Here is a 17,981-nt window from a genome sequence, read left to right as displayed (position 1 = left end):
AGAAACACGCTGGTGAGGGCAGCTGCCTGGGAGCGCAGGAATTGCTCAGCACCCTGCTGCCACTTGCCCTTTCTCTCTGCTAGCTGAGGGGGAGAGCAGTGCTCTGGTTCTCCCACAGCAGCCTGTGGCTGGAGGCACGGGAATACGTTTGTAATGCGGCTTTCACCGAGGAAACGCTCAACTAATATTTCAGAGGGGGCTACAGAGGTGCTGACGTTTCCGAAGTGTAGTCAATGTAGGATGTGGTGAGATGGGGGAGAGGGACTGACTTAAAATACTACGCCTAACGTAAATCTCTTGCTCTCTGTAGTGATTTGCAGAAGTGCAGTAACTTGCTGTCTGCAGCAGCAGCACTGAACGGCATTGGCTGGTCACGGCTCCTTCACCTGGGGTGAAAGCAGTAACTACCTGGCAGCCAGAAAGAAGCCCGGGTAATAAAAGTGCTGAAGGACAGGCTCATTTTTTTTGCCTCATTTGAGTGGTTGAGAGCAGCTGTCCTTCGTGTCTCGCTGGCTTCAAGCAGTAGGGAATATCTGCAAAGTCACCTTGAGCTACTGCTGAGCTCCCAAAATTTGGCCACGCACTTTCTGTTATGCTGACAATTGATGTGTGCAGCAGAGCAAGGGCTGCGGCTCCATTACAGCTTGGCGAGTCTGTTTAAACCACGAAGGAAGACGTTACTCTAAATCTGAGATGGATTTTGCTGAGTTTATTGGTTTTAATCCCTGCAATTAGGTATATGTTGATTGTCACAAGTGACAGAATAGAGTAGTAGCCATGAATCCGAATTTATATACAAGCACCCAGAACTTTTAGCCTTTATTTCTTAAAAATGTTTATGTTGGCAACCCTGGTTTGCAGTAGAATATTTTTACCATTTGGAGAAGAAACACCCAGGTTGCGAACCTACATGTTGGATCTGAACCACAGCTAGGCACAGAGCAGCCTACAGCAACAAAGAGTGAGCCTATCTGCCTGGCAGTGTCCATGAAATCCCTTTGTGGAGCTGACGTGCAATAAGCGCTACATCTGGAAAGCACAGCATGTGCTTGATCAGAAAAGAGTATCTGTACACACGGAGGTGTGGCCACTAAAGCATCTTTGTACGCTGCTGACTGAGGTATTTTGCATGGCTCTAAGCACTCTGTAGGAGAAGTGTTAAAATGTGGCTTAGAGGCTGACTAAGCTGGTTTCAAACAAAGATAATTAATTCTTTGCTACAAAGATCACTTGTGATGATCCAAATCTGTGGCATGCTCCTGAACAGCTTCCTACTGCAGCCATCCACAATTCTCTCAACAATTAATTCCTGGTGATGGTGTGAAATCAGCCAGCCTTGCGTATCTGTATCTATAGCCATTTATTTGGTTATCCAACCACATAATGACAACATAGTCACCACAATTAATAGTACCCAAGTATCATCAGTACCATGAGATGATATAGTCCACAGTCCGGAAGCCAGCAGCAGTTGGAGATTTTCTTACGTTCATATTAAAATCTTAGCACTTCTTTTCTAAATTTGCATATGCTGCAGAATTGCTTTTAAAAGCAGGTATGCTGGAGAGGTCAAGACACTTGGCCAGTCCCCATTATCAGAGGACTTTTTTTACAGTATTTAACTTTGTCCTTCCATCTCAGTTCTGACTTCTTTTTTTCACCTCCCCTTACTTCTGGGCATATGTGGACCATACACTTTGTTCACATCCGCCACTTGAAGCGCGCTGATCCTTTCGGTTGGTTTTGTGCTGTAGGAATACACAAGATAGAAAAGCTTCACTTACTGTAATAATAAAGTAATATTTTATTGCTATGTTAATAACATATTTGACAAGTTCCTTCCAAGTACAGCTTTGCATTGCCTCAGAAAAAATATAAAAATATTTCTTCTCCCTCCCCTGTTTCAGTATCTGGTTCTCTATAGAACACAGACATTAATATGTCTGTAGAAGACTGAGCTCACAAGACAAATAAATGGCCATGTACACTGATTTAAAAATATACCTCTAGATTTGAGGCTGGTATTATGTTAAATGAAAGCAACTGTATTGTTAAGCTGAGCTGTGTAATTAAAACTCCATTTAATCGCTTGCCTGCACTGCATGCCTCTTGTGCTTTCCATCCATTATCAGCTACATGAATTATTGAAAAAAGAAAACAAGATTTTCTTCTGGTTTTTCAAATGTCTGGTAAAACAAATATGTTTGCTTTTAGGGCAAGGCTACATACAAGGCTCAATGCCCCGATTGAACAGCTGTTCTCAAACACATCTCTTCCGAAGTAAAATTGACCATTAACCTGTCCCTAAGAAATGCTTGTCCGAAGAGAATATTTTTCCCCTCCAAAAATTAAAAAGTGGTGAAGAAAATAGGATTTTATTTTGAGTTGATGAATTAAGAAAAACTTGTTTGCAAACTGAACTTTAGTTGCAGCAACTAAAAAATATAAAAAATCTTCCAAACAACTTCTAAAAAAGTTTTCTTCAAAAGAGCTTGTAGAAAAAACACACCACTGTACTCAGCAGAAATCTATTTGAGCATTGGACTAGTGCTATCTGAAGAGAAACACTGTTTACAGATTTAATATCTCCTGCAGCATTTGGATTTGTCTGGGAATCCTTTCAGGCACTGGGTTTGCTCCAGCTTCTGCTCAGCTGGTGAGAACCCCTCCATGGTCTTTCCTAGGAGCAGGCTCAGACTTTTACTGAGTACTGAAGCAAACCCAGTCTCTCCCTCACACTGAAGATAAATGATTTCTCTGCTGAGTTCCCAGAGATTTCTGCCCACTGCAGATTTTGAGAACTGTGCCCTGAGGCTGCACTCCTGCTGGTCTCACCTCTGGCAAGGAGAGGAGATGCATGCAACAAAATGCTGCTCACATTTTTAGGTGCGAGATTTTCTCTGCCAGATTCACAGCCCCAGGCCAGAGTCCTGAGGAGTAACTAGTATTTTTGAACACTTACAGTTTGAAGAGGCACCAGTATCTGAAGCCCCACTGTAAAGAAACAGTGTTGAATGTTAGTGCCTCATAAAACACAAATCACACCATGTTAATAACAAAATAAGAGACATGAATGGATATGACCCCCTCTTTTGAGATGAAGGACAGCCTTCTAGACTCTGCTTGGCTCTCCTTGAGACTGAAGCAGAGGAGCACAGGACACACGGTCCTTAAACGAACAACTGTTGAAGAAATTTGCAGGGAACGTTTTGTGAGTAAAGAAAAGTATTTACCTGTTCCGCTTAATTTGGTTGGCGAGTTCACCTAAGAAAGATGGAGAAGAATGTTTTACAAAGCTGGCAATGCATAGAAGTTTGGGACTTGGTACTGTGCCCCTGGATGTCACGGTCGGAGATAAACAAAGGCAAACGAAGAGGACGTTTCTCGAAAGCATGATTGAGCACCCAAAGATTCAGGAGGTAGGTGGGAGGAGGAGAGCACATCAGACAGAGGAGAAGCTGGCCTTATGCTGGTGAGGAGCAGACCTCTTCCTTGTTATCCCCGAAACAGTCCTTCTGCCCCCTTCGCCCTCCCCTCTCCAACACCCCCAAGATCCCATCTGAATCCTCATCAGCCTCTCAAGGCCATGCACACGCCCCGTATAAAGGAGCCAGCATTCGGTGGCCACCAGCCCAGCTCACTGAAACCCATGGCTTGCTGTTTTCCGCCCGGGGTCAGCGGTGCATGGCCAGCGGGTCGGGGCAGACCACTCACTGTGCACGCCTTGCAGCAGCGAGTCCAGGCGACTCATGAAGTCCATCGTCAGACGTCGGTAGTGGTCGATCCTGGCCTGATCCAGCTGCACTACCACCACGTCCATCCTGCCGATGCCGAAATTCTGGCTCGCAACCCTAGGGTGCAAGCGGCCGTTTCACCAAGGAAAATCATTTAGCATTAAAAAGTTAACAAACTCCTTCATTAGGAAGGACACTACAAAGAGGAGGGTGCTTTGGCAACATGAAGCATCAGGTAAACAGCTCTCTGATAAGGTTAAGTGAATTGCAATTGTTATATATTGTTATTTATTTAGCAATGCCTTTTGCTTACCAAACCTGGACGGGAACTTTCAAATGCTAAAAATGAGAAAGGGGGAGGTGTTTTGCTAATACCCTTGTGCGAATAGTGCTTTGACCTGCTGCAGGCAGGCGCTTACTGTTCGAGCACAACCGCCATTGTGACAGAAAGAAAATGCCAAACATAGTAAATGGTGTCCAGGCTTCTGGAAAATGACTTTGATCCCACAGGCTAGATTTTGACTTGCAGCACAGCTGTGAGTAATGGACTGTGCTGCTGCCAGCACAGCCCCTAGGTACATGGTGATTCAAAGTTATCCTTACAATCCAAGTTCAAACTCAGTTTTATTTGTACAAGTTACAGAGATGACACCTTAAAATCCAGCCAGATGTTTGAGCTAGCCCTTCATGCGGCTGGGGAGTTTAGTGCTGCAGCAAAATTTCTTGTGGTTCTGTAACTTACTGTTGGTGTGGTTTTGCGCCATTGCATTACAGCTGACACCCAGGCATCAATTAGGAAGTGAGAAGTTATAAATTAAATGTGTCACTTGCAGGAGAAAGGATAATAAATCTGTCTAGCTATTCAGCTTGTCCACAAGCAGAAGCAAAGATCGGTGGGAAATGAGCCAGTTACCTCTGCAGCCAACGGCTGTTCACTGGGACTTACTTGCAGGAGTGTCACCAATACGCATCCAAGAGAGTGTTGCTGTAAACTGAACCCTATGGGCTTCATCTCTGATAAAAACATTTTTCTGGTAATAAAAGCCAGTGGTTTTCATCAGAATCCAGCAACCATGTAGCTGCCAAGGAAACTGAAACTTAAAGGGACCACTGGAACAGCAGGCAGATATCTCTCCATCCTCGTTAATAGTGTGGACGTGGTGCCCTCTGGCTCGGCTGGAATAGGGAGCAGCTTTGCAGCATAGGGTGCCAGGACAGAGGAGCACAGGCAGCGGGGTTTGATCCCAGTTATCAACACCATATTTTTTCAAAGAAGAAAACAAGTGTTTTCAGGTGGAACATACCTGTCCATGGCCAGTTTAAATTCCTACAAACAGGATTGCCCAAAAAAAAGGAAAAAAGTAGTTAGTGCCATTTCCAGAAAGGGCAGCTGGCTGAGAAATAGGCATATTCATGAAGAAAAGCAGAATGCCACTGCTTACTTTGAAGAAGAGGAAAATATCTGGTTGCTCTCTCATTTTCTGCAAAGACTGAAGATGCTGCGCAGCCTCATCTCTCCTCTGTTCCATTTCCTTCTTCATTTTGGTAATGTCTGCCAGTTGTTTTTTCTCATTGAACTGAATGTCACTCAGGATCATCTTCTCTTTCAGCATCATCTCTGTATTCATCTCTTCAAACAGCTTTTGCAGCTGAGAAGTCACTGTTTTCGTATTGGTCTAAATGAACAGATAAGAAAATGGTGCACTGGCTTGGGAACTCAACACTTCAGCTTAGTGTCTCTATTAATTAGGATTGTATCTATCCTTTGCACTGGCTTTAGAAGGAAGCGGGCAATAGGCATTTGTTTAGAATATCTGATTAAACAGAGGGTTATGAAAATTAATGCTGATATAGTAACAAAATCAGATAAAATTCAGCTAGCAATGTGAGAACGGTATTGGTACACACTGAAAATCCCACTTGTAGACTCAAATTGGTTTTCTTTTATTTAACTGATAGAAAACTTAAAAAATACATAATGATATGTACAATCTGTGGCCTGCCAGTCCTGCAGCCTTGTCTATGCAACCACATAGCATAAGTCTCCACAACCACAAGCAACAGTCTCCCAGCTGTTTCCTCCTGTGGAGCTATGCTGGGAGGCTGTGAGAAAGCTTGGCTTCTGCCAGTTTCTTACACCAGTGTTTTCCTTACTTTGGACTATATCTCTTTCTTTTCATCTGCTTCTAACAGTATAGTTGCCGTCACTTATTTCTGGGAAATTATGGAGGAAAGATGGTCTGGGTACCAACCTTGAGCTGATTCTCGCTTCTCTGAAGCTCTTCTAGGGCAGTAGCTAAAGCACTTTTACGTTCCTGCAGCCATGTCACAGTGTCTGAGAGTTCACCCTAGCAGAAGGAAAGACAGCATTGAACTTCATAGCAGGGAAGAAGCACAGGTCGGTTTAAACTAGACGGGCGGTTTGTGGAGCTGGTGAAATGGCATGGGTGCCTTCTACCTGCCCACTTTCACCAGTGAGTCCTAGAGTAAACTGTGTTCACTTGCTTCCTCATAAAGCTAGGGCGTAACAGAAAACTGATATGAACTTGAAATCTTTCAAGGCAATGTTTAGTTTTTATATGTGTAACTTTCTATGTGGTAGGTTAATAAACAACTTTCCCTTTGAATAAGTAAATTTCACTTTAAATGAATAAATCTCACTTTATCTGTTAAAGCTCTGTTCCTGCCAGAATCTTTGCACGGGCCTAATGTGATCCAAAACCTTAGTTTTCACATCTGTCAGCAGCTGTGGGATCTGAGGATAAGGTAATAAGCAACCATCTTTTCTGAAGATCAGCGAAACAGCAGTGCTTACTCACCCAGCTGTTTATTTTAATGGATACCACAGTCATTCAGTGCTCTTATACTGCACGATAACACATTTTAGAGAGGACATTAAACCTCATTCTTTGGGGATTAGATAGTCTCTGAACGGTTCTGGTTGCTCCTGGCTGCGTCCAGCAGTGTTTTCACACCTCAAGCACCCATGAATGGCCATGGCAGACATAGCTGCCAGATTCCTGTTTCTTTAATAAAAATTATGCCAGAAAGCTTAGGTTTTCCATGAGATAGTTGTCACAGTTGGAAAGTTTTAATTTTTGGAAAATTAAAAGACAAATAATCAAATCTGACCAAGGTTCCTTGCACCAAAACCTTTTTATAATTCCTCCTGAAGAGCTGTATTCCAGATTTCCCTGGCTATCCTGGGGAGTTTAAAAAAGACAACCAAGAGGAATATGCAACTGAGATCTCAACTTATCCATGGAGACGGCTTCCCCATAGGCAGAGCAGTGCTGCTCCTTTACCAGCTCCAGGGATGAAGGAACTGGCTACTATCCTACACAGCCCACTTCTGTTTGGCAGCCCTGAATTTTCTACACATAACTTGGGGGAGAAAGTTAGTTTGTGATAAGTATAACTGCAATGGATGCTTCCTGCTAATTCCCGAGGAGACTGTGACCTGTCCTGAGGTCCAGAGCGAGCCAGGCGTTTCCTGCCCATGCACTGGGTTCCTGCAGGGTGTTTTGCTTGGGCTCTACATTAAGCCCAGAAATTTCAAATGCAAGGCAGTGAGTGAGCATAGCAAATGCATTTCAAGGACAGCAGCTGGACTCAAAGGCAGGGACGTCGAGGCCCCATGTCTCTGCCTGCTGGGACGCTGGCTTTGCAAAACTTAGGGCAGAGGGAGGAGGGAGCCAGAGGGAAGGGCCTCGAGTGGGAAAACATGTTTCCCAGCCCAAAATTCAGCAGTAGTGGGGTCCCTGAGGCTCTGTGAAGGAAGAGAATTCTTAATCCCTGCAGGAATACTTCTTAATCCCAGGCGAGAATATACTTGTCATCGGCAGTTTGCAGTTGCCTGGGGCTGCACAGGACGGGCAGCCCTGTGCCTGCCTCTTGCTTGCTCTCCTGCATGCATGTCCCCATCGACACACGCTACAGGATTTACCCACCCTTGTCCTGGTCAGCCCCAAACACCTTCCTCTGCTCTTCTCCCTCTGCTTAGCCTGCCAGGCTGCTTTGGCAACACAAAGAAGGAAGTTAAAAGCAAATTCCAGCACAACGTACCAGTCCCCACTGGGTGCGGACATGAAATCCCCCCAGCTGCTGCCTGCCTGCCCTCACCCCCCGTCCCCACTCCCCGGTGAAAGCCTTACTGCTCCTCCTGCGGCTTCCCCCCTTCCTCCAGGTCAGGAGTTTGGAGCAAACCCTGCGAGGGCCATGGGGAGAGGAGAGCCCCTTACCAGCTGTTTCTCATGTGCCTCCTTCAGGGTGATGATGCTGTGGCCCTTGTGGGAGCCCACAATAGAGCAGAGCGTGCAGATGTATTGCCCCTCGTCCTGGCAGTAGCACTCCAGCAGCCTGCGGTGCTCCAGGCACCTCCTCCCCTCCGCCACATCGCCTGCGCCCACCTCCACCAGCATGTGGTCCTGCTGGGAAGCCTTGGCGTTGTGTTTGTTCAGATGGGCCTGGCACAAAGACGCGTCGCAGTTCAGGCAGATTTTCGCTGCTGGCTGGAACCAGTCCAGGCAGAAGTCACAGGGAACCACCTCCTCCTCCTCCTTCCCCTCTGCAGAGCCCTCGGCCTGTTGTCCTTTGGAAGTGCTGGCCAGAAATGCCTCTACGATGCTGCACAGCTGGAAATTCTTCTGCAGCTCCAGGATGGGCCCCAGCTGGAGCTTGCACATGGGGCAGGAGTAAGGGGTCTTGGATTGCTGCTGGGCACCGAGCGCCTTCTGGATGCACTGCTTGCAGAAGCTGTGACCACAGCTCAGCGACACTGGGTTCCTGTACAGACACAGGCAGATGGGACAGCTGAGTTCGTCCTCCAGGCTGGCACCCCCTCCAAATTCTTCCTTTGCTTTTGCCATGGCTGCAGAAATGGTGCGTCAACCAGTCTGCGAGAAACGAAACTAAAAAGATGTTCTTGGCATCGTGCCCTGGTTGGAGACCCAGCCCACAGGCTGCAAGTCCTTCCTCTCTGCTCTGTGACAGGCCGGCAGAGATACGCTCCCCGTCCCGGGCTCCACCTGGAAACAGCTCTTGTAAGCTGTGGCAGCCACTTTCAGACATTTGCCCTTGGTCTCAGGCAGCGTTGTTCCGTGTGTGAGCCTCCAGCAGGCTGGTGGGAGCAGGGGGTGCTGGGGAGGGCACAGGATGGACAATTCTACAGCCCTCTGCCCTCCTGGAAAAATCCTCCATCCCATGCCAGGGGCAGCAAATTAAAGATAAACCCTGGACAAGAAGAGTATGAGCCTGGCAGGGGTAAGCCAGGAATTCTCTCTGCTTTGCCTGGTTCTTCTCCACAACAGTTACAGATGCTCCCCTAAAGGTAAAATAGGGAGAACCTACGGGGAGGTTTTACTGGGACTTGTTGAGGCTGGTCTCCTACCTGCAGCCAGCTGACAGGGAAATGGGCACTGGGAAAGGCGCTCGGGAAAGGCACTCTAGGATAGGAATATCCCCATACCACGTCACGAGCATTGCTTATCTCGCTTTGCACCCGTACCACCTAAGCAGCCACTGCAGGTGCATTTGGGACAACCAAATCTACCTGCATGGTTTTCTGTATCATTTTGGTGTATAAAAGACAAAATAGAAAAGACAGCCACTTTATTCTAAGACTGAACAAGGATTTCTTTTAGCATATGCAAAACTGTAGTGTCCCTCAAGGTCCTTCACTGTCCCCGCTGGGGTGAAGAGCTCCTGCCTGGACTTCTTCATGCAAATACCCTGGCTCTGTCTGAAGGCAGCAGAACCACAGGCAGCAGGCAGGAATATCATCTCCAAGGTGTTTGGACAACCATAAGAACGAAGTAATCCAGGCCCCATATGGCACAGACTAAAGGCACAGGAGTTTCCCTCTTTATTACTCCCTTTGCTGTGACATTTTTGCATAGGTGAGGAGAAAATTAAAATTGAGGCAAGAAGTAGGTAACTGATTTATCAGAACGCTCACAGGGGACAACAGCAGCAGAGAGCAAAGGAAACCAGGTGTCTTACCGCCTAGTGTCTACTTGCCTCCCAGGCCAGCTTTGCTTCTGCAACAGATGGCTTAGGTTGGGCCGGACAGGTGGAGGAGGGCAGAGGTAAAAGCTGATGCATTAGAGCAAAGATCAGCATTGCTGCTGCTTAGTTCTGTAGCAGTTAATGTTGTGCTGTCAACTTTTTTATAAACTAAATTGCCATTGAGTTTTGCAAACTGAATTACTTTAATAACATGCAGCCAACACAGCATTTGATACAGCCAAGCAAAAAAGCACAACTTAACGGTATTTCCATTGTGATTAGCAGAACAAATATGATAGGAGCTCTTGCAGTAAGCGGTAGTGTGCTGTGATATACCCCAGAGAGGCCTTGCTCTCACACAGATGAGCTGTCACAGCAGCCCAAAATCCAATTTCTAATATGCCAGCTTAGTGCAGCCTCCGTGCAGCAGCCGTCTCGATACCTAGGCCTAGAAACACAAACCACCACCTTGTCGCCACATCACTACAGGAGCTTCAAAGAGCCGTCAAGCATGCCGAAAGTAGCATAGGCAGGATAGTTTGAAGGGATGCTTACTGTCTCTAAAAGCCTGAGGCTCTCAGCAGCATCTCTATCCTTGACAGACGCATTATAAAATGACAGTGTATTTCTTCTGCAGTCTAGCTCTACCCTGACCACTTTGAGGGCTGTAGGGAAGCCCTTTGCTGAGATCATTGTTTTATCTAGGAACACACGGAGGGAATCATGAGACATTTGCAGGTAGCACTCAAAGTTGTGATTAATGATTCCAAGCTTCCAACAGCTTGCATTGCTGGTGTCCACCTCCCAGAAGTGACAGCCCTGTGAGAAGCTCTGGTTGCTCTTTACGTGTGGGATGGCACCAGATGGATTTGATACCCCAAAGTGGAGAGGATAGCCCTGTGAGAAGCTCTGGTTCCTCTTTACGTGTGGGATGGCACCAGATGGATTTGATACCCCAAAGTGGAGAGGATAGCCCTGTGAGAAGCTCTGGTTGCTCTTCACGTGTGGGATGGCACCAGGTGGATCTGATACCCCAAAGGAGAAAGAACTGTGTGAGGGTACACTGAGTACGTTGGCATTGTAAGCAAATATATCTCCTGGATGCATTGAAGAAGTCAGGTGTTCCTGAACTATAGAAAGAAAAAAAACACATTATGATTAACAGATAATTGTGCAGATTTGCATACATCCCCACTGCTGAAAGCTGGATTTCCCAATCCAAGTCATCCAGGTCAATCCAAGTCATCCAATTCAAGTCCAACCCACCCAAGTCATTAAAAGCATATGTTAACTGAAACACCTTCTGCACCTCTCTGCTGCTCCTATGTAATTCTAAAGGAGGTTGATATCACATTTCAAGAAATGCTGCTCTTTCACAATTTTAGAGTGTCTTTTTGCTTTTTGTTTCAAACTACAGCAACTCTTAGATTTTAGTTTTCCATCATTGTCCTGCAGACCTTCATTAAGCATTTTTAAAAACTTCACACATTTCTCGTACATGGAAGTTAATCTGGGAACAGCAGCACAGCCATTTTATAAATGCTTATTTACTTAGCATAATTAGAAGTTATTTTCTAGAACTCTCAACAATTCCTGGCATGGCCAGTCACATTAAGTTAATTTTACACTCAGGAATTTGCAGAATGTTTTTACTCAGACCTTCTCTTGCACATAATGCATTTTGATATTATGGCATTTTCTGCTCCGGAAGTTACTCCTCCAGGAAACTGAAACAGCAGCAGCGACTTGGGCAACTAACCAAAATTGATCAGATGGCATAGATAATTAGGAAAACCTGGATCTAAGGCTTTTTAGCCAGAATAGGTCTGGACTATGCTTACAGGGATGGTAGAGACTGAACTCAGGAGTGGCCGTTAGCACAGTGTGCTTCTTAGAGTACCCAAGCCTGTGCAGACGGTGGCCAATTAGGTGTGCACATCGCACACTGTCGCACACGCTCTGGACGGAGCGTTCCCACCCCAGCTGTCTCTCAGTCTTGTCCCTAGGCTGACTGTCAGCAAGGGCTCAAGCACCATCAAGAGAGCAATAACAAGGGAACCCTAGTTTTTTCAACGCAGTTGGAAAAGCATCCCACTGTGCACAGCACCGTGACTGTAGATCTTACAAAACTTTACAAAAGAGTAGAATTATTTACATAGAAAGAGTAGATTATTTACAACGTAAGACAAACTCCGCCTGGCACTGCTGTGATGAGTTCACAACTTTCCCCATGCTTTGAATCAAAGTGATGCTACAGACAGAAGAGGTGTTGCTATTCTCTTCTCTTAATCCTCCCAGAAAATTCCTAGGACATCCACATTTCTTCACCCAGAGCCCATTTTAACAGGATGTATTCAAGGCATGTTCCCAAAGCACTGAAGACCAGGACAAGCACCCTTCTATGTACACATATGTGAAAATAATCATACAATGTTAGTAATCAGTTCTTCTAGAGGTACTTGGCGTACTTGGTGTCCTATTACAGTCCTTTCTTAAACATGTTTTGTTAGCTTCTCCGTCTTGCTTGTCACATAGTGACATGATCACTTACCAGGTGGTACTTCAAATAAGGACTGCATGTCTGAGAGGAATTGCCGGAAAAGCCTTAGAGTAGTGTCTGTTGTTAATTTATCCAAAATAATGGGTGGCGTTGGCAGTTCTACACCATCTTTGTTAGTAAGTGGCTTGCGTTTCCTAAAACACGCAGAAAGACATCAGAAGAGCAGCCAGTCATCAGAAAACCATCACCAAGCCCATCCCTGAGCCAACAACTGCGTCACCCACTCCACACCCAGCCTCGCTGGGAGGTACAGAAAAGCAGCTTCTATCATCCCCTCCCTCTGCAGCTTTACCAGGGACTCTCCCTCTGACAGGTCTTTTCCCAGAACCCCAGATCTCTTCAACATCGTTAGGATGAAGTTCACTCCATGGACAATATCTGTCCCCAGAGGACCTTGTCTCAGCCACCTCAGCCCCAGCTTTTGCTAGGAAGGACCCCAGCATCATGTTTCTGGTTACAGTCTTCAAGTCCCCACAGAAGGAGCTAATGAGGTGTCAACGGCAACCGCTGGCATGCTGGGACAGCAAACGAGAAGTGCTGTGTTATCACAGCCAAGGGGCAACTGCTGCACCTGAAATGCAGGGCTGGGGAAAGGCCGGGCTGGGGGACCTGTGTGCATGCAGTGGTGGGCTGTGGTGGAGGAACAGCACTGGGCAGGCACTGGGGGAGCAGCTCAGGAGAAAAACCATGAACTTTGTAGCCTCATGACTTCACTGCATGTTTCGGCTCCTGCCGCATTTGCTTCTTACAAGCAGTAGGCAATGCAAACTGGAGTCCAACTCAGGATATCTAAGCTCATCCATCCTTTGCATGCCCAGCCAGGGACCTAAATATTCAGGAACTGCCCTCAGAACGGGTCTCGAGAACGGGTGCGGAGGATACAGAAAAATAAGCCATGTCGTATATGAAGAGTCACATGTGACCTCTGTTAATATTTTGGGGCTTCTCCAGGTCCCTGACAAAGCCAGGCTCAGAATGTGCAGTCAGCATGCCCAAGGGGCAGCCAGGGCAAGCCCAGGGAGCTGTGGGCCTGCAGTGCACGCAGGCTGGGCTAGCAGACCCGCACCACTGGACTATCAGTCACCTGAAACAACACGTAATGCAATAGTAGACCACCTCGGGCAGAGCTTACCTGGCTTGAATCGCTGCAAAACTCTGTAAAAGACATTTTGAAAGGAGAATTAAGCACAGCGCAGGCCAGCCAGAATTAAGCACTGCCAGCCCAAGAGCTGAGCATCTCTGGAAAGAGAGATGCTATTAGGTACCTTGATGAAAAGAAGTAAGTCTTTCTGATCTCTCAGAGCCTCCAGCTCCTGTATATCGCAGCTGGCTGCATCCTTCTCCTCTTTGTGTTTTTGTACCTCCATCTGAATCTGAGAAAGCTGTTGCTCCTCGTAGTGACTGAGAGCTTTCAGGACCTCTCTTTTTTTGTTATCTAGCTGCAGACACATCTCTTTGAAGAGGCTCTCCAGCTGATCCCTCAGGAGGCTCTCCTTAGCCTGTTAAGAAAACACTTTCAAAGTTGTTAGGGACTGAATCTTACATTTTCCACACTAACTCTCACTCAGAAAGAGCCTGGTCTTTTCTGGGCTGAGAGAAGTAACTACTAACTTAGTGCCTCTCTATATGACAACAAACCAAGATGTCCCACTGACAGCAGAAAGGCCAAGTGACATAAGCGGCCGTCCCCAGCATCTGGCACCTGACCAGAAAAAGATGAAAAAGTAGTGCTTCTTGCACGATGCTTGCTGAAGACTTTCCACTATACATGTATTTCCTTATTCTGCACTGATATTTTTCTATGGATACATTGCCTTTGGTCCTTTTAAGGACGGGTGAGGAAAAAGTTTCTCTGCTTACTGCCTCCACCAAGCTTCCTTCACTGTTTGAAAGCAGCTACACTGCCAGACAGGACACACTGCCCACAGGTACAGTTTTGTCTTCAGACTTGAAGGGAACGTTTCCTTTGCCCAGTGCCAGGACTTCTAGTCCCATCACTTTTACTGGTGGAGGAAGGCAAGTGCCAATTCTGCCTAAGCAGAATGAATGAGGATTTGGAGACCTGCATTAAATTCCCCGCTCTTTCAGAGCTTTTAGATAGGTATTTGCATGCTGGGAGCAAAAACCAGACACTGTGGGGCAATCTTTTAACCTCATTCCTACCAACTTCTTAGAACCACAGACTAACCTAAAGTGATTTCATGTTGTAAAGAGAAATAACATCACTCTAACATGGTCTGTATCCTTTTCATAAGTATTTTAGAGTCTGCAAATTGAGTAATGTTGGGGAAAAAAAAAGCAACCACCACCCACCAATCAGGAGGCATGGACTTAACAGCAACTTTCAAGGTCAAAGGTCCTTTGCAAACAATGAATGTACTTGCCAGACTGATAAGAAAGTTGTTCATCCTCCTCCTTCAAAGAAGAAACCTAGAAAATATCTGAGAAACCACCCTGGAACTAAAAAAAGCTTCGGAATCCATGATCTGGGGAAGCGCAAAAGAAAACCTTATCTCATCAGCTACCAGCATGCAACCATCCCGAAGCGATATGGAAACCTGGAACAAACCTTTACTTCCTCCTCTTGTTTCAGCAGATTTGCTATGCTTTGATTCAGTGCAGCTTCGTGTTCTTTCACTGTTTCCAGAGTTTCAGGAAGAACACTCTATAAAAATAACCGGAGGGAGGTATGAGAATAGGACCGACATACGTGCACAAGGTCAGCAATTTTATGGAAATGGGTTAAGCCAGACCTGCAAAAAGGTTGTTCATTGCATGCTCTCAGGACAAATCAATACATAAAGGTTTACTGTAAGATTTTACCCCGAACAAATACCACAATTACGAGCATGGGAAAGACATTTTGAAACTGAAAACTGTTCATGTGCAATAGCCACACATAAAGCTACTTTCAGTGCTGACAGCTTCCTTTCTGTTACTGTCATTAATTTTCTTCGCATAAATGCGGCTCAGGCTGATCTTCTGGCTTGAAAGCGCACCGAGGACTAAAAGCATAGCCACAAGCACTCAGTCCGACCAGTTCGGCTCCTCGGGATGGGAGGAAAGTGTTTATAACATCTTGCTTTATATCCCGAGGGGCAAGCCCAGAGGGAATCTAGGGCAAAACTAGGACTGAAAGCCCAACATCCCAAGATGAAGATGTAGCCCCATCCTGTGTCTGCAGATCCGAAACTTGGGAGACGTTTCATCCCTGTGCTGCGGGCAGCTCTCCACGCCACAGACCCCAGCGGTTTTCCTAGCGCAATCCGTGCCCGGGCTGCTGTCCTGGCAGCCTCTTACCTGCGCTTGGCCAAAAGCCTCCTCCAAAGTGGTGATCTTGTGTTTCCTGTGGGAGCTAACGACACAGCACAGCACACAGATGCAGACCGAGTCCGTCTCGCAGTAGCACTCCAGCAGTTTGCCGTGCTGGGGGCACCTCCTCTCAGCCAAAAGATGAGCATCACAGGGCTCCATCAGGACGTGGTCTTTCAGGGGGCTCTTTGTGCTGTGCTTGCTCAGGTGGGCTTGGCACAGCGAGGCCTCGCAGCTCAGGCAGGTCTTCACGGCTGGCTGGGGCTCCTGAAGGCAGAAATCACACAGGATCACCTCGTCTCGCTGGCCCAAACTTTCCCCCTCCTCTTCACGTTGCCCTTCGCGCTCTTCCTCCTCTTGGCGAGCGGGAGCCTCCAGAAACTTCTGCACTATGCTGCGGAGCTGGACGTTGGGCTGCAGCTCCATAGCGGGGTCTGCCCGGGCGGAGCACAGCGGGCAGCTGAAGGGGTCCTGCGGGCAGTGCCGGCGGCTGCGGGCCTCCTGGACGCACGCCTTGCAGAAGCTGTGACCGCAGCCCAGGGACACGGGGTTGCTGTAAATGCCCAGGCAGATGGGACAGGTCAGCTCCTCCTCCAGCCCGGCCACAGCACCCGGCTCGGCCATGGTGCCTGGGGGAACAACCAGGGCCGACGGCCAGCGGGCGGGTACCGGGGGAGGAAGAAACAGCAGCTGCGCAGGGGGGGGAAAGAAACAGAAAGCAGCTGCGCCGGGGCGGCTCTCGCTCGCCCTGAGGCGGGCGCTGCCGCCGCCTCCTCCCGCCTCGCGAGGGCAAGGCCGGCCCTCCCCTCCGCGCCGCTGCCCGCCGGCCCCCCGCCACGCCGGCCGCCGCGGGGCACCGCCAGCCCGCAGGCGGCTCCGGCTCCGGCAGCTCGGCCGCCGCGGGGGGGGGAGCGGGGCGAAGAGCCCACCCCTGCCGACACGGGGAGGGCAGCGGCCGGGAAACGGGGCCGCCGGCCTCCGCCTGCGCCCCGCCCGACTCTTCTCTGTCCCGGTCCTCGCGTAGGCGTGTCTTGAGAGGGCTTCTGGCGATCCTCCGTCCTTAAAGGCTGCCCCTGCGCCCAGCGGTCCGGGCCTGGCCAGGCTCTCGCCTGCCCTCGGCGTTTGAGCGCGGAGGAGAAAGCTGGAAGAAGGAAGGAAGGAAGGAAGGAAGTTTCCCCCGCTGCCCTCCGGCTGGGTGGCCATAGCAGGGCCCAGCCCTCCTCCGGGACCTGTAGGGGGGCTCTGCTCGGGGGTGCTCCCTCCTTTCCTCCTTGGAGTTGCTAAGCCTTAGTTTCTCCTAGAAACAGGAGGGAATAAAAGGCTCCTTCATTGCAGGAGCAGGGGAGAGAGAGGGATGGAGGCAACTTATTTTTAATATTTTAAAAGCTACTCCTTTCCCTCTTCTCCCTGTCCCGTTACTCTTAGAAGCTTCTGAAAAGCTGTTGGCACAAAGCACGCTGTCAGTAACCGTCCCAGCAAAAAATGGTGTGTGTCCCCCGTGGCAGAGACCTTGCTGCCTGTGGTGTTTGCAAAGGCTGGTGTTATTGGGCTGCTCTGGTTGCTCCTGGGTTCCTGAGGACTTGTTAAACACATATTACTTGAACCAAGTGGGACTCCCGAGCCACTGTCCAGGCAAGGACTCTGTACCTGGCTACATGCCCAGAGAAGCAATAGTTATTTTGGTTATTTTACAAGAATTCATCATATAAATCTCTTCCTGATGGTATTTCCCTCTCAATCCTCTCTGACATAATGCTACCCACCTGGGGCAGGTAGAATTATTCCCTCCGTATCAGAACACAAGCTCATTTGCAGCTTGCTGCCTATTACCTGCTCCCTAATGCTTTCTTATGACCTCGGCCCACTGAATGGGGATGTTTCAGATGTCAGCTGTACTTTCTAAGTGATGTTTCTTATTCTCATTCCTAACCACTGTGTCCTTTATCATTATTTTTTCTCCCCTCCATGGGGCTTCACACTTAGCTACTGCTAATCCCTTTTCCACAGCTGTCTCGAACATGACTAACACCGTATGCAGTGCTCACCTGGCTTTGCTGTTCCCCCAAAGCACATGAACCTGCTGCTTTCCATTGCCCTTCCCCACCTCCTCCAGCATGGCAGAACTTGCATTTGCAAATGCTGCCCTTAGTGCACATGGCACCAGCTGACTGCCATGCTGCTGTGTGTATCCCAACCCCCAAACCTGGTACTGCACAGGAAAAATCCTCTGTTTGACCTGCTTGGAGCCTACGAGGGCTGCAGAAGGGCTTGCTCCACACGGGAGCCTGTGGGGATTTTGTGAATTGCTCTGGGTTACTTGCTGTGCCCTGCTCGCAGACACAGGCTGAGACAAGCTGCTGCTCTACCGC

The 17,981-nt window shown here is 48.0% G+C and overlaps 2 protein-coding genes across 5 annotated transcripts; both read right to left on the bottom strand.

Moving 5' to 3' along the window:
• Positions 1-1,343: 1,343 nt before the first annotated feature.
• Positions 1,344-10,384, bottom strand: LOC128155039 (E3 ubiquitin/ISG15 ligase TRIM25-like). Of its 4 annotated transcripts, none has more exons than XM_052816512.1 (8): positions 10,296-10,384; positions 7,976-8,519; positions 5,987-6,082; positions 5,177-5,410; positions 5,039-5,061; positions 3,715-3,851; positions 3,234-3,264; positions 1,344-2,994 (listed from the first exon to the last, which is right to left on the bottom strand). In XM_052816512.1, the coding sequence occupies exons 2-8, from the start codon at positions 8,417-8,419 to the stop codon at positions 2,910-2,912; spliced, it is 1,050 nt and encodes a 349-aa protein (XP_052672472.1). In that variant the 5' UTR covers positions 8,420-8,519; positions 10,296-10,384; the 3' UTR covers positions 1,344-2,909. The 4 variants fall into 4 exon arrangements, with proteins under 4 accessions (XP_052672472.1, XP_052672471.1, XP_052672469.1 ...); XM_052816511.1 differs by lacking the exon at positions 10,296-10,384 and having other exon boundaries at positions 1,344-1,748; positions 2,963-2,994; positions 7,976-9,249; XM_052816509.1 differs by lacking the exon at positions 10,296-10,384 and having other exon boundaries at positions 7,976-9,251.
• LOC128155041 (E3 ubiquitin/ISG15 ligase TRIM25-like) lies at positions 9,565-16,281 on the bottom strand. Its single transcript, XM_052816513.1, has 7 exons — positions 15,601-16,281; positions 14,870-14,965; positions 13,566-13,799; positions 13,433-13,455; positions 12,292-12,434; positions 10,803-10,870; positions 9,565-10,649 (listed from the first exon to the last, which is right to left on the bottom strand). Exons 1-7 carry the CDS (start codon positions 16,234-16,236, stop codon positions 10,224-10,226), a joined length of 1,626 nt encoding a protein of 541 aa, XP_052672473.1. The 5' UTR covers positions 16,237-16,281; the 3' UTR covers positions 9,565-10,223.
• Positions 16,282-17,981: the final 1,700 nt, after the last annotated feature.

This window comes from Harpia harpyja, chromosome 20 (genome assembly GCF_026419915.1).
Source record: "Harpia harpyja isolate bHarHar1 chromosome 20, bHarHar1 primary haplotype, whole genome shotgun sequence".
NCBI lineage: Eukaryota > Metazoa > Chordata > Aves > Accipitriformes > Accipitridae > Harpia > Harpia harpyja.
This window is presented reverse-complemented; position numbering and strand designations above follow the sequence as displayed.